The 15,187-nt window shown below is 52.1% G+C and overlaps 1 protein-coding gene across 1 annotated transcript in view; it reads right to left on the bottom strand.

Moving 5' to 3' along the window:
- Positions 1 to 3,281, bottom strand: part of CTDSPL (CTD small phosphatase like) — a 121,356-nt gene extending 118,075 nt beyond the window's left edge. The window contains exon 1 of the mRNA NM_001193081.2: positions 3,191 to 3,281. Coding sequence (NP_001180010.2) covers positions 3,191 to 3,269 — 79 coding nt within the window. The 5' untranslated portion in view covers positions 3,270 to 3,281. The remainder of the gene's footprint in view (positions 1 to 3,190) is intronic.
- Between the last annotated feature and the right edge of the window lie 11,906 nt (positions 3,282 to 15,187).

Genomic DNA, 15,187 nt, shown 5'->3' with positions numbered 1-15,187 from the left:
CTTGCAGCCAAATATGTTTCTAAGAGATTCAGTACTCAAATATTCTCTAAAAAGTCTGTACTCACTTCATTCTCCCACAAAGGTTTATAACAGTATTCCTTTCCCAAAACTTTTGTTTACTTTGAATGTTGTCAGTCATTTCAATGTTTAAACAAGCTGACACAGAAGAAAAATTTCACAGGAAGTAAAGCATCATTTCATACATTTATTGGACATTCAAATTTCCTCTTCTACAATTTTTCTTGTTCATATCTCTTGACCACTTTTCTACTGTATTGTTAAGACTTTTTCTTATTGATTTGTAAATTTCCAGATAGTAAAGCAGCCTGGGCTAAACTCACACCGAAAACTGCCTCTGTATCTTTATACTATCAGTCAAGTCAAACACGATTACAAAATAAATCTTCGGTGACAGGCCACACCTCCGACAGGGACGATCATGTCTGAGTGCTCACTACCACGTGGCAAAGTGTCAAAAAGTAATTCAACTTGTGCAAACAACCCGGGCCCCAGCCCACACTTACTACTTCCTCTGCAAACCTCCACCTAAAGAAAGGTATATGCAACGGTGACACACTGGTGAACTAGGCAGAGTCTTTAACAGACTTCATCTCATTTAATCCAAATCAAACCCAAAAGGCAGTCATTATTAATCCTATTTTAAGAACAAAAAATAAAAGTAAACTTTTAAAACCAAGAGTTTCTTTCCTATCACAAAATCTTACATTTCAGGCTGCATAACTAAAATCAAAACGATTAAGAGTTCACCTAAAACTTGAGTGATAACAAAATCCATTGTGCCTGTCTAAATATATCAACATGCTTAAGCAAGAAACATTGTTAAACATGTTTAGTGGTTTATGAATCTGAGCAAAGTATTCCAAAGCTAGGTTCTACAGTTTATTGCCACACTATAGTTAACCCAAATTATTTTGTTTTAAAGTGAGAAACTAAACTAAGATTTTAATGCTTCAACAAGAAGCACTGACTACAAGAAGCCACCGACCCCACCCCAGAGAGGCAGGTAAGGAATTCCTCTAATCAGTTATCAACCAACCAATCTGACGCTAGAAAACAAACAAAATAAGCAGTTAAAGATAATACAAGATTGTCATGAAAAGAAACATAAACAAGTTGAATAGAACAGGCACCATCCTTGAATAGAACAAGCACTATCCTTGAATATTTGTACATGGTTTGAATTTTGGATAACTGTCTCCACTTTTAAAAGTTTAGGAGCTAGAGGAAAAGAGAAAGTTGGGGAGGCGCCTGCTCCTGCAATCAGATGGGGAGCAGTAGGAAGGCTGAAGTCCTGACAAACATTTTCCTGCTTTCTGCCACACCTCTCATCACAAGAGCTGTGGATTCTCTCTGGCACAGCATCACACAAAGCACTCAATCCACACTGGAGGAGAAGCAGAGGCATCAAATCTCCTCGATGCCTCCGAGCAAACTGTCCCTGAGGGGACATGCCCAGCCCAGGGACAGCAGGCCCGGGCCCCAGGAACCAACAGCCCCAGCAACAGGAAGGCCAGACCAAGCAAGGCGCTGCCCACTTGGGCCCCAGAGAGACATGGAGATCCATCTGGAGCAGCCTCCTCCAGTGCTTCAGCCCCTCTGTAAGGCACAGAAACATGCCTGGGGGGAGTCTGATTTCTAATTTTACACAAAAGAAAACAAGTCTGCAGACACACAGTGTTTATAGTCTATGGAAACTGCAAATGAGTTGACAAATCGCCAATCTGAGGGGTGACTCTGGTGGGCTTGCCCAGGGATTCCTGCCTGGGGAGAGGTAATGGAGTGTTTCCCCCACCCCCATGCCACTCCTCAGCAGAGCTGCACACCTCACCCAACTGGCACAGCAAGGTTAGTAACACATGTTAAGAAATCTGACTCTCTGCCAAAGTCAAAGGCCAGGCTTGGAGAGGGGAGGGGGGAGCATCCCAGTGGGCTGCTCCTGACCTCAGTGCAGGTGTTTGCCAGGCACACAGCAGGAAGATTTAGTCACAGAACAAAACAAGCCAGATTCCTTGGCCCTTCAAAACTGTCCAAAGCTCAGGCCAGCTTACTAGAGGGACAGTAACCAGGGCTCATGAGAGAGGGGGACAACAGGCCTCCAAGAGGGGCAGGGACACAAAGGAAAAGAGCAATGAGGGGTGGGTGATGGGGCCAAAATGTGCTGGAATCAAACCAGGTCCTTCAGCACCGTGCCGGCTCTCCCGGGAGGGACACACCTGGCACCCAAGGGCTCCTCCGAGGGTCCGTTAGAGCTGGGCCCTAAAGGGGCCACCAAACCCTGTAGATGCACCCAACAGGTGCCACTGAGACAGCAGAGTCAAGCAGGGGGCTAGCTCAGCAATGCTCCCCCCACCCCACTTGCGCAACCAACACACCCAAGCACACAGCCTCACTGTCGGGTGAACACACAGGCTCATGGTCAGGCACAGCACACACACAGTCTTCCTAGGTGTAACTGCACACACACACACACACACCACCCTGCCAGTCCATGGGCACAACATACTCAACCTGCCAGTTCAGTGCTGTGAGCTCACAGTCATGTTCATACACAAACTCTGTAGGGAATGAACACATACAAACTCTGCAGGCTCGGGCTCATGCAGGCACACACACACACACAACTCCACAACCTCCTGGTCAGGTACACACAAACATACATAATGTACACAAGCACACTCACAGCCTGTCAGGAAAACCGGTGCTCACACACCTTTACCATCTCTCAGTTGGCCTGTGCATACCCACAGCATGCAAGTGTACACACACAAGTGCACACACACGTAATCCGATAGACACACACACTCACAACCTATCCGTTAAGTGCACACATAGCCTTCCAACCTCTGCCCACTGCATACACACGACACACACACTTCCAACCTGCCAGAAACACACGCGGGCTCACAACTTCTCCGTCGCGTGAGCGCACACACAAACTCCTGGCCCGCAGGGTCACCCCCACATCGCCGCCACCCGGAGAAAGGCGCACGCCCCCTCCCGCGCCCCGAGCGGCGCGGGCACACTCCCCCTCCCGCCCGCTCGCCTCCCTGCTGCGCACCCCGCACCCACGCACCCCTCCCCCAGCCCGCGCCAGCGCCCGGCAGCCAACTCCGGTCGCGCGGGGAGTGCCCACGCCCCCGGCCTGCGCCCGGCCGGCGCCCCTCCTTACCTTTCTCGCCGGCGCCCGGGGCCCGGCCCTCGTCCTCCTTGGGGTTGGTCACCTGGGTGATGATGGCCGGGCCGTCCATGGGTGCGCGGCGCGGCGGCCGCCCGCCGGCCCGGCCCCCCGGCAGCCAGGCGCACGGGCGCGCGGCGCGGGGGGCGCGCGGGGCCGCGGGCCGGGGGGGCGCTCGCCGCCGCCGCCTGGGCGCGCCCGCCGCCCGGCCCCGCGCTCTGTGAGAGGCGGCCCGGGCTCGCGCCCCCGCTCCCGCCGCCGCCGCCGCCTCTGGGCTGGAGCGGCCGCCGCCTCGTCACCATGAACCCCGGAGCCGCGCCCGGGAGAGCCGCGCAAGGAGAGGCGGAGCGGGAGGCCGGGCGCCGCGGGAAGCGGGAGCGGGCGAGGGGGAAGGAGCAAGCGAGGAGCGAGGGCGGGCGGGAGAGAGGGAGGGAATGAGGGAGGGAACGAGGGAAAGCGGGAGGGCGGGCGGGTGGGTGTGTCCCGGCCGGGGGACCGGCCTCCGCCGCCGCCGCCGCCGCCGGCGCTGCCCGCCAGCCCCGGGGGGAGAGGGGTGCGGGGTGAGACCGAAGCGCTGGGTGGAGGGCGGGAGGGGTTCTTGGGCAGACGCGGGGTGGGGGGGACGGGCTTGGGGTGTAGGGGATTCCAGAGGGGTCCTGGCGGTAGATGTGAGGGCCGAGGTGTGTGGGGGCGTCAGGGGGCCTGGGAAGATGAGTGAGGTGAGCGGCCTGGGGTGCGAAGGCCGTGAGGAGTCTGGCAGATGAGTGCGCTGAGGGGTGTCGGGGGCTAGGCAGAGGCCCGCGGGGGTGCGGGTAGGGCCCCGGGGTCCGAGGCGAGATCGCACGGATGGGAGAGTGAGGAGGGCCCTTGGAAGGATATTTACCGGGAGAAGGAAGGAAGAATAGGAGGTAGAGGCGAGGGATGGGGAGAAGGGTCCCGTGAGGGTGTCTTGGGGGAGGTGCTGCGTGAGGAACATCCCGGCACGGGAAGCGAGGGCTCAGTCACATGGCCTGGAGGGCAGCGGTTTGCGAATAGAGGCTGCTAAGAGTGGTCCCTTACCGCGAAGCGACCCCGCGGAGAGGTTCGGGGCGCTGGTGCAAGGGAGTGAGTACTCGGGAGTGTGAGGAAGGTTCAGGGGGACGCAAGGGTGCGCGGGGCGGGGGTGAAGGTCCCAGAGTGTGGGGAATTCCGAAGGGTCCGGAGAGAGTAGGAGTTGGGTGGGGGAAGGGTCCGCGGACAGGGCTGGAGGCTCCAGGCATGGAATGCCTGAGGAACCCACTTCAGCATCGGCCTCGAGAGCCCGCGTGCTGGACTGTGGGTCTTCGGGGACCAACCTCCTGGCACGTGGCGTCAAGCGGGACCTGGAAAATGGGCATTTCCGGGTGCTCTGCAATAAGGGGCCCAGCCTGGGTAGCGAGTGGAAGGCTGAGGAGAGTAAGGGGCCTGTGGCTGCCGAGCTGAGCAGGGACTGTACTTCTGAAGAGCAGGCAGCCACTGTCAAACCTGGGGCGAGGGCCAGAGCGCTGGCATGAAGCCAAAGTGCCCCCTCACACTTGGAGGGCCCGGGGGCCGTCTCGCTCCCGCGCCTTCGCCTTGCAACTTGGAAGGGGCGCTCGCTGGAAGACCAGTATGCCAGGGGGCGGGGCAGTGCCGCAGGAGGGCGGGCCCGGGAGCGGGGCGGGAGCGCTCGTGCTTGCTCTCCACCAATCAGGAGGATTTGGGAGGGCCCGCGGTGCGTGACGTAGGTGGGCACGGCTGAGTGGGCGAACTGCGGCGTGGAGCGCCCTGCGCGCGCATTTCACGTCCATCCTCGTCGTGGCTTAGAGGAAGCCAGGTTGGTGGGACGTTTTCTCACTCCACGACCCCTGAAACCCCTGGAGCCAGGTCGCGTGCTCACCAGGGGAAGCAACTAACCTCTAAGTTTTCAAGTACACTTCCCGAAGCGCTTCTGGCAAAGGGCAGCCAGCAGACCTAGCGGGTCTCTTCATCAGGTGGAGCAGATAGGGTTCCAGTGTGGGAGACAGTCCTGGGACAGGCGCCCTGTAGCCGAGGCAGGTAAGAAACATTTCAGAGGAGCTACCTAATAAGGTAGTGGGGGGCGGTGAATTTGCCCCCAAATCCAGGACCTCAAGTTACATCTGGGTTTTGAGCTTGTGAGTAGGGCCATTAGCCGGCTGCCTCGCGTGTGCTCCCGTGTGAGTAAGCTGCTCTTATGTCGGCTCCTTTGGGACTGCAGTGAATTGCCTGGGGCAGCTGAACTCTGAAGGTTGAAGCAAAGTGCCCTTCTGGTTAGGAAGGCAAGTCTTAGTGTGAGTAACCCAGTCTCCAGCACATGCCTGGCCTAACCCTCCCTAGTGCAGAGCAACTTAGGGCCCCATGGCACTGAGAACTTCCCTTGTCCCCACTTATAATGCTTTTCTCTTTGTTCTGAGATTATGGCTGGCCCAGGGGCTGGCAAGTTAAGATGCTCTCTGAATGCAGAAAAGGGAACCCTCCTACACTGTTGGTGGTAATGTAAATTGGTAGAGCCGCTATGGAGAACAGTATGCAGGTTCCCTGCAAAAACCAGGGTTGAGATTTCCCTGGTGGTCCAGTGGCTAAGACTCCACACTCTCAATGCAGGGTGCCTGCTTTTGATCCCTGGTTTGGGAAGTAGATGCCACATGATGCAACCAAGAGTTCGCATACCACAACTAAAGATCCCACGTGCTGCAACTAAGACCTGGCGCAACCTCCCCCAAAACAGAGTTGATGTATGATCCACAAGTCCCAACCCTGGGCCCATATTCCAATAAAACTTGCACCCCCTATGTTCACAGCAGCACTGTTTACAATAGTCAAGACAAGGAAACAAATCTAAATGCCCATAGATAGATGAATAGATGAAGATGTGCTACATATATATATACACACACACACAATGAAATATTACACAGCCATAAAAAGAATGAAATGCCATTTGCAGCTGCTTGGATGGACCTAGACATTACCATACTAAGTGAAGTAAGTCAGGCAGAGAAAGACAAATACCATATGATACCACTTACACGTGGAATCTAAAACATGATACAAGTGAACTTACCTATGAAACAGAAACAGACTCACATTTATAGAGAACAGATTTGTGGTTGCCAAGAGGGAGTGCGGGCAGGGGAGGGACGGATTGGAGTTTGGGACTAGCAGATGCAAGCTATTACACGTAGGACAGATAAACAATAAGGTCCTATTGTATAGAACAAGAAACTATAGTCAATATCCTGTAATAAACCATAATGGAAAAGAACACGAATGAGTATATATACATATGTATGACTGAACCACCCTGATGTACTGACACAACATTGTAAATCAACTGTATTTCAATAATATATATACATAGACATGCATTCATATATATGTATATGTGTGTATATATATAACCCAAGGAAGATGATAGGGCTTTGGGTGGACCTGTCCTTTGATTTCTAGTAATACTTATGGAATAGAACAAGTTGAAACTTTAAAAGAACAGAATATATATATATATAATATATACACACAAATGTTCTCTGAATTGAATTTTTAAAAACCATTAAATTCCAAGAGGTCAGAGAGGGATCTGCCAGAGATAGCTGTGCAAGGTGATACAGTTCTACAGTTCTTGGTATATAAACACAGAGATCAGCATCCCTGCTGCCCAGTTAGTGAAGCATCCCATTATCCAGGGCAAGGTGATGTGAGCATGTGCACTCACGTGAGGTAAGGTCTGGATTCCTTTTGGTTGGGGGACTGTCAGAGGTTCTGCTACTTAGCTGAGGCTGGGAAACAGCTCAGAGCCAAAGGAAGTAATTTTTATACACAGATTATCTTCAGTCTGGCCTTTCCTGTCCTATAGATTTTCCCCAGGACCCTCCAGTAACAATTTTCCCATACCTGCATCCTCCACCTTCCTCAGCTTCCTGAGACCACCTGAAAAATAGAATAAAAAACCTATCTTTCCCTTCTTTATCTCAGGTTCAAGCAAGAAAATAACTTGCTTTCACTCCTTCTTCTCTATATTCTATTCATTTAAAGTTTCAATATATTATTTATTTCATAGTATGAATAAAAATCAAAGGACAAGTTCACCCAAAGCACTATCATCCTCTTTAGGTCAGCCTCTTTTCCCTGTCCTTGCCCATATGTTGACATAATTTTTATGTAGCTATAAAAAAACCATGGTTAAAATTATAAGGTGAGCATTTTTCCATGTGGTGACATAATCATCATAACTACCATTCTACATGATTGCATAATACCTCAGTGAATGAGTCTTACATAATATCTTGGTTTTTCAGATGAAGGAAAGATTTCAGAATTGCTACTGGGACAACTGATTAGCCATGAGGGAAACAACATATTGACCTTGGTACCTTATAAGATACCAAGATTGATCAGTGAATTAAATATAGAAAATTCATATGTAAATATACCAGAACAAATAATGGGGGAAGCTTTTTAAAAAATCTTGGATGGTAAAGACCTAAGAGAAACAAAAAGTCCAGAAATTACAAAGGATCAGATCGATACACTTGGCATCATTTGTTCATTCAATGAATATTATATTGAGTACCCACTATGTGCTGCTGGGTTCTGTTCTAGACACAAGATCTCAGAGTAACACAAAATGAGGGCTGGGGAGCTGGATTATGATACTCACACATCAGTGCTATCTAGCAGCTGTCCTGGGGGCCTTAAGCCCCCAGCACTTTGGGCTCTCCGGGAATGGCAGAGAGCAGCCCCAGTGACCCAAGGACAGGTGTCAGTTATCAGAGGCAAAGCACATCCAGCCCCAGAGAGGAAGGCAGTAAACAAACAGTAAAAGGGCTCTAAGAGGACAGTGCACCAAAATCTTGGGTCAGTCACATTTTCCAAACTCCTCTCATGCAGTGTCCTTGCACTATTTAATATTTTTCAATTCACTTGATTTAAATAGGATTCTTTCAACAGAAAAAATTGGTGGATAAGATTTTTTGAGAGACAAATATAAAATGTAGGAAGGACCACCACAGCCCTAAAAAGAAAGAGTTGCACAGACTGAGGGGCAGAGATAGATACCAAGGATTTGGGGGGATGGGCAAGAGTCCAGGCCTGGTGAGCTTTGGCCCTGAGGTGCAAAGAAAGAGCAGGAGGGAAGGTGGGAGTGTTGGTGGGGGCGGCCTGGCCTGGAGTCTCCCAGACATTCCTGGGGAGAACCCCAGGGTGGGAGGGGGCAGTTGGACCAGGAGGTGAGGGATGGGGTGACACTGCTCTGAGGCTGCCCTTGTCAGAGGAACACTGGGTGTTGAGATCAACATGGTGATTTGAAGACAGGGGGACTGGGGAAAGATACAGAAGGAGTGTTCCCAGCAGAGAGAACAGCAGCATGTTGCCAGGCTTAGTGGTGGTGGAGAGCACGCGTGGGGAAAAGTCTGCAGTGGCTGGAGTTTTCAGCTCTGGTGATGTGTAAAGCAGTCATAACCCAGGAGAGGCACCTGTGCTTTACTCTGGGGACTGTGGGCATGACAGGTTCAGATATGTGTTTAGAAAGTTCCTATTGACCAACAGGGTTGGGGCAGGGCAGGAGGCAGGGAAACCCACGGATGATGCTGCATTAACCCAGAAAGGAGCGGAGGGCGGTGTGCTCTGGATCTGCCATTCCCAGCCTGCCCCTACTCTGCTTTGTGGTTTTGAACCTCTTCCCTCCAGGCTCTCCTCTCCCTCTGCTTTTCTCTCTTCTCTGTGGGCATCTCAGTCTCATATTCTGTCTGTCTGTTAGTTTCTGTACCTGTTTTTCTGTGTCTCTGTCTTTCTCTGATTCCAACTGTTTCTGCTTCTGGCTCTATCTTCCTGGTTCCTTTTAGGAGCAGAGCCTGAGGGTGCCAAGTCTTCTGTTGGGAAAGAAGTGGGAGTGGGATCTGGGCAAAGATTCCTGATGGTCAGTCCAGTGGCTGTGAACCTGAGCCCACCCACGATCTCTCTCTTGGGGTCACCTTGGGACTGAATGAGGTTTATCCAGGCTACATTCCTTCTCTCATACTGTGAACCAGGCTCAGAGTTTGAAGTCAGTTCCCCAAAGGCCTGCTTTAGCTTAGGCAGGACAAGCTACACCCACAGAGGTCCTTTTGTATATCCTCCAGGTGTATATTGGGTGCCTTCAGTGAGCCAGGCTTGGGCCAAATGCAGTAGACAAAGCATCCTCAAGGAGCTTGCAGCCTAATGGAAGAGGTAGAGAACTAATCAGAGACTGGCAGCAGTCCAGGGGGTCTCCTCAGAGGAGATGATGCTAACAACGTCATTTTTGAAGCCTTCAGATTCTGGGCAACAGGACTTTTCCATCCATAGTGTCCACAGAGAAGGCTGCATTGAGGACCAGGAGGACATAATGATGAAGGAAGAGATTATGGTCTTGAAGGCCAGGTTGAGTTTGGGCTTTAACCTGCGGGTGATCTGAAGCCATTGATACTTGTTGGGCAAGGCAGAGGCATCATTTAAGAAACTAGTTCAGATCTGTAGGTTGAAGTGAAAAACAACTCAAGCCAGCTTAAGCAACAATGGGAGGGGGACTCGACTGGCTCACAGAACTAAACCACAGTACATGCCGGGGCTAGAATGGTCTGGAGCAGATCCCCGGAATGGAGGAGCTGGAGGTCCCTAGGGGGAGGATGTGAGCTCTTGCTGCCCCTCCCATCACCTGGAGGATCAAGGAACTGGGGAGCCCCCAGGCTTCCTTATGCCCCAAGACACCCTGTCTGTTCCTCACTCAGGTTGCCCCAGGATACCATTCTTAAGGGCTCCTCAGCAGCTCAATTTTTAACCCTTAATACCCATGCTTCCCCACATCCCGATTCTTGCTTTTCAAGAACCCCTCCTCCCCCCATCACACACAGGTCCCTCAACTAAATGCCTGTGTCCACTGCCAGCTGGGGCCTCTCAATCATCTTCTCCCTCTGCCTTGTCCCCAGAGATGCCTTCCATCTGTATCCAGGTGGGATCTGTACACAGAATCCTTCCCACCTAGAGATAGTTCACTCCCAAGGATGAGTGTGTGTGTGTGTGAGTGTGTGTGTGAGTGTGCGTGTGTGCAGGCGCGCGCTTAGTCACTCAGTCATGTGCAACTCTTTGCAACCCCATGGACTGTAGCCCACCAGGCCCCTCTGTCCATAGGATTTCCCAGGCAAGAAATACTGGAGTGGTATACTGAAAATACTTCTCCAGGAAATGGCAGACGCACTGCTGCCAATAGTGAAGTCTACTCCAGACTTCACTCCCAAGAATAATGCCCGCTACTGGGCCAGTGGTCCAGCAGGTGTAGCCTGCCCTCTGGTGGCCCCCATGTTGTGAGGTCCTTTTCATGTGCCCAGTTGGATACGGAAGCTGGCCTCTCTCCCTGCCAGCTCCCCGGGGGGCTGGTATCCTAGCTAGATAGGATACAGCTCAGTTGTGTCCCCCAACTTCATCTGGCTGTTGTGATGTGCACATCTGCCCAGCCTTTCCCCGAGTATTAACAGAAAATCCCTCAGGAATGTGAGGGCTGGGGTGCCTGTCTGCAGGGGTGGAGAGCAAGGGAATTAGAGTGATGTGTTCCACTTGGCAGCCGGTGCTGGAGTAGGAGCTGAAATGGCAGAGTGAATGCTGGCTGCTGGTGAAGGAGAAAAGGGCAGTCAGCCAGCAGTCCCAAGCACAGACACAAAAGGACACGTGGAGTAAAGGTGGTGGTCAGGATGCGTTTGGAGATTTTGAGAGCAAGACTCAGCTGGAGCTCAGATAGACTCCGGAGCCTTGGGCTGAGATGTTGCATCCTTGGGGTACCCAGATCCAAGAAGCCTCCCTGGAAGAGGATACCCCAGCCACTTCCCCTCTACTTCCAAAATTCTAGATCCGCCCTGCCCAGAGAACTTGAGTGGACTGAGGGGACGCAGCCCTGTGTTTTGGTCTTCCCTGGAGCCCTGAGTATGGGGAGGACATGGTCTCACCCTGAAACCCTGTTACAAAGCAACCGCTACAGAGGCAGAGTGGCAGGGCAGACCTGTCACTTCGTCCATGGCAGCAGTGGCTTTGCTGCTTAAAGGGGCCGAGTCACCAAGTCCTAGGTTGGTTTGGTGACTCTGGAGCCAATGAAGCCCCGTGAGGTGGGCCCATACATGGATTGCCCCTTCAACACCTGCCCTGTGTTGGGTCCTCAGTGTCACCTGGCCAGGCTGGTGGAGGCTGCTCTGGCCTGGCGGCTGGCAGCTGGCCTCTCCCACCTACATTCCTCAGCCCCTGGCTCTGGCCCGGGCACGGGTGCCCCCTTTGCTCCCTGACCTGTGCTTGCTGAGGCTGCGTAACCCAACAGGGACAGACCCAGACCTGCCCGCGGTCTGTGGCATGACCTGTTTGCTGGGCAAGTCTGGTCACGGACACACAGCTTGGCACACACAGGAACATTGTGTGCACAGGCTCACACTCATGCCAGGACACAGGGCGCACCCTTGACAGGGCCGTCTCTGCCCAGGCTGGTTTCTCCCATCTTGGCACTGCCCCCTCCTCGCTCTCCAGCCCTCCCTGGAACCCTGGTCTCCTGCCCTCATGGTCCTGAACACTCCTGGTCCCAAACACTCCTTCATGTACACGAACACAAGTGAGGGCAAGGGAGCATCTGTCGGCAATTTCTATTTTTCCCTCAAATGTCCCCAGAGGTCTAGAGGGAGAGAGGCCCAGCCTATCTCTTTTGGAAGTGGAGGAATGGAGAACACAGGGAGAAAAAAAAATGATCTCAATAAATCAGCCCACTTCTTGATTCCACTCTCCCTCCCTCTTCCTTTCCTCCTCCAGTCTCCCCCTCCCTAGTTCCCCACCCCCACACTGTGTCAATGGGCCTCTGCCACACCTGATCTCCCTGCACTGCTGCCCCCCAACACCCCTAAAGCTTCACCCCAGGGAACCACCACCGTACTCAGCTGACTACACAGTCTCATGGCCGTGGCTGCATTCCCTGTGCTCTACACTTGAGTGCTGGGCTGCGGTGGGTGGGTGGGCATGCGGGCCTGTCTCTGCTGAAAGAGGCCCCGGGGCAAGTGCTCCCTCTCTCTGAGCCTCCCCTTTGCAGGCAGGAGCAGGCAGATGACGGTCTGGTTCCAGAAGGCTCTGGAATGAGTGCAAACCAGAAGAGGGCACCCCTCGCAGTCTGAGCTTGGAGACGGGACCAAGGAAGTGAAGTTTCTGGACATCTTTGGATGATTAAAAATTATTTTTAAAACAGTAAAAGTAAAATACTTTGGAAAAACGAAGAAGACACTAGTCACCCATATGAATGTGGCCAGACCTTGAGTGTTCACAAAACTCTTCAATGTTTTCTGTCTCCGTGAGCCCTGTGATGAAGGTGGGTGAGTGCCCCTCATCTTGCTTGCTTACTGTATGCCAGGCTCTGGCTGGGTACCACATGGCCCCAGTGATGAGAGGCCCACTTGGCTGCAAGGAATGAGACTCTCTTAGGGAAGGGCCAGCATGGGGGGCTCACAGCAGGGCTCTCTGCCCAACCCAAGGCCTCACAGGAGCCTAACTAACTCAGATCCTGGAGAAGCCCACCACCTGAAGGTCCCAGGGATGCTGAGGTCCCACTACTGACATGAGGAGCTGGATCCTGACATTCAGGATCAGGGCCACTCCAGCCCAGAGCACCTGTTATTCCAGAATAAGTCATTTGTCACGAATGAGACTCACTTAGGGTCTAAGCACTTGTCTCCTGCTAGCAACTCACTCATTTTCATTTTGGGGGGCCATGCTGCGTGGCTTGCCGGATCTCAGTTCCCCAACCAGGGACTGAACCTAGTCCAGGGCAGTGAAAGCCCAGACTCCTAACCCCGAGACCATCAGGGAACTCCTGACTCACTCGTTTTCGTAAAAAGTGAAAGTGAAAGTTTAAGTTGCTCAGTCATATCTGACTCTTTGTGACCCATGGACTGTATGTAGCCTGCCAGGCTCCTCTGTCTGTCCATGGGGATTTCCAGGCAAGAATACTGGAGTGGGTTGCCATTCCCTTCTCCAGGAATCAAAGCCAGGTCTCCTCTACTGCGGGCAGATTCTTTACCATCTGAGCCACCAGGGAAGCCTATTTCCATAAACCCTGGTTTAAATTCAAAATAGAGAATTCGTTCAGCTTAGCTCAAGTTACTATAGTTGTATAAAAATCACTCGAACACTTAAAAAAAATATTTCTATGCATACAGCTTACAATTTGGGCAGGACTTGACAAGCATAGCTCGGCTCTGCTTTACGTGGTGTCACCGGTGCTTCTTGAAGGCTGGGGCGGGAATCATCTGGAGGCTCACGTTCTTACATTGTGGCTGATGCCAGGTGTCGGCTGTAGGCTGAGACCTTTGGGCTCTTGGCTGGAAAACCTATGAATGGTTGTATCAGCCATGCCTGCTCTGATGTTCCGACATCCTGGGGCCCTGCTGACTCTGGAGTCCCTGCCCATCCCAGGGCTACCTCATTCCTGGAGAAAGCAAATAACTTGTTAAAAACATGTCTTCCAGGTTTCCCTGGTGGCTCAGTGGTAGAGTCTGCTTACCAATGCAGGAGGTGTGAGTTTGACCCCTGGTCCGGGAAGATCCCACTTGTATGAAGCAACTGGGCCTGTCCGTGCGCCACAACTACTGAGCCTCTGCTCTAGAACCCGGGAGCCACAACTACTGAAACTCACGCACCCGAGAGCCTGTGCTCCACGATAAGGGAAGCCACCACAAGAAGAAGCCCTTGTACCCAAACTGGAGGGCAGCCCCTGCTCTCTGCAACTAGAGAAAAAGCCCGCACAGCAACGAAGACAGCACAGCCAAAAATTAAAAAAACAAAACCAGCATGTCTTTCATGCAAATCAGTCAATCCAGAGCCACCTCCTTGATGGAGCTATTATACCCCAGGCCGCTACTGCCCTAATCCCCTCAGGACCAGGTACCAGACTACAGATAGTCCTTGTATCCTAGAGCCCACTGAAACTATTCTAACTAGCCAATCCTAAACTGGCTAACCTGTCTCACTTGTTCCTTTCCATTGACACCACAGTAAAATCTCCTGCCCCAGTTTCCCTTTCTTGCTGTGCCTCCTGACCCAATCTGGTTCTTCCTCGTGTGTGCTACCCCCCACTTCCCCGCGGCATAGTGCAAACCCTTCTCTTGGAAACTCTGAGAATAACAAACTGTCTTTTCATCAGCAATCATCTTTGGCCTTTCCAAGGCCCAATCAGCAGGGAGCCTCCTCTGACTTTAGTATTCCTGGCCCGTGCTCCCCTTGGCCTGCAGACCTATTAACCAGGAAAGTACAATTGCAGAATGAGAAGGGAGAGGTGGAAGGAAGGTCCCCTGGGTCAGTCTGCAAACTGCTTAAACGTATCCTGGCTCTGGCAGACGGGGCTGCACCTTCAAATGAGACCATCCCATGTGCTGCACGGGGCCCCTGAAGGAGGCCCTGCTACTACTCAGAAAAGCTTGATGTGCCAAGAACAACATTTCCCTTTCCGATACCGAAACACATTTTTCTTCCTTTCTAACTTAATTCAACTTTAAAGTTTCTTTTCCTCTTTTATTGATATAAATAAATTTTTCTCAACAGTGGAGTTCTGAAAGATTCTTAGATACCACCCCCCAGTGCTGTGTATGGCTGAGACCAGGAACTGGGGGGCAAGGCTGCTTGCACCTCTCCAAAGACAGCTGATGAAATGCAGGACTTCTGCAGGGGAAGACTGTCTGGACCACAACCACTCTTCTTGTCTCTGAGGACTGGGGCTGCCTTCAGATGGAAACTCCTTTATTAGCAAATCGATTATTTATATAAGGGCTGTCTCTGCAGCTTCCTCATTGGTGCTAAGCTGCTTTAAAAGTTCCAGATGCAGCAAAGCACTCTCCAGCTCTGGTCATGGTTGTTATCAGACTTCACTCAAAATCAACTCAAGAAAACAGCTTTAAACTGGAGACTGCAAACTGGCAACCCAGAGGTGACATCAGCCCACAGGCC

Source organism: Bos taurus, chromosome 22, assembly GCF_002263795.3.
Source record: "Bos taurus isolate L1 Dominette 01449 registration number 42190680 breed Hereford chromosome 22, ARS-UCD2.0, whole genome shotgun sequence".
NCBI lineage: Eukaryota > Metazoa > Chordata > Mammalia > Artiodactyla > Bovidae > Bos > Bos taurus.
The sequence above is the reverse complement of the archived record's forward strand: the minus strand, read 5'-3'. Positions and strand labels throughout refer to the sequence as shown.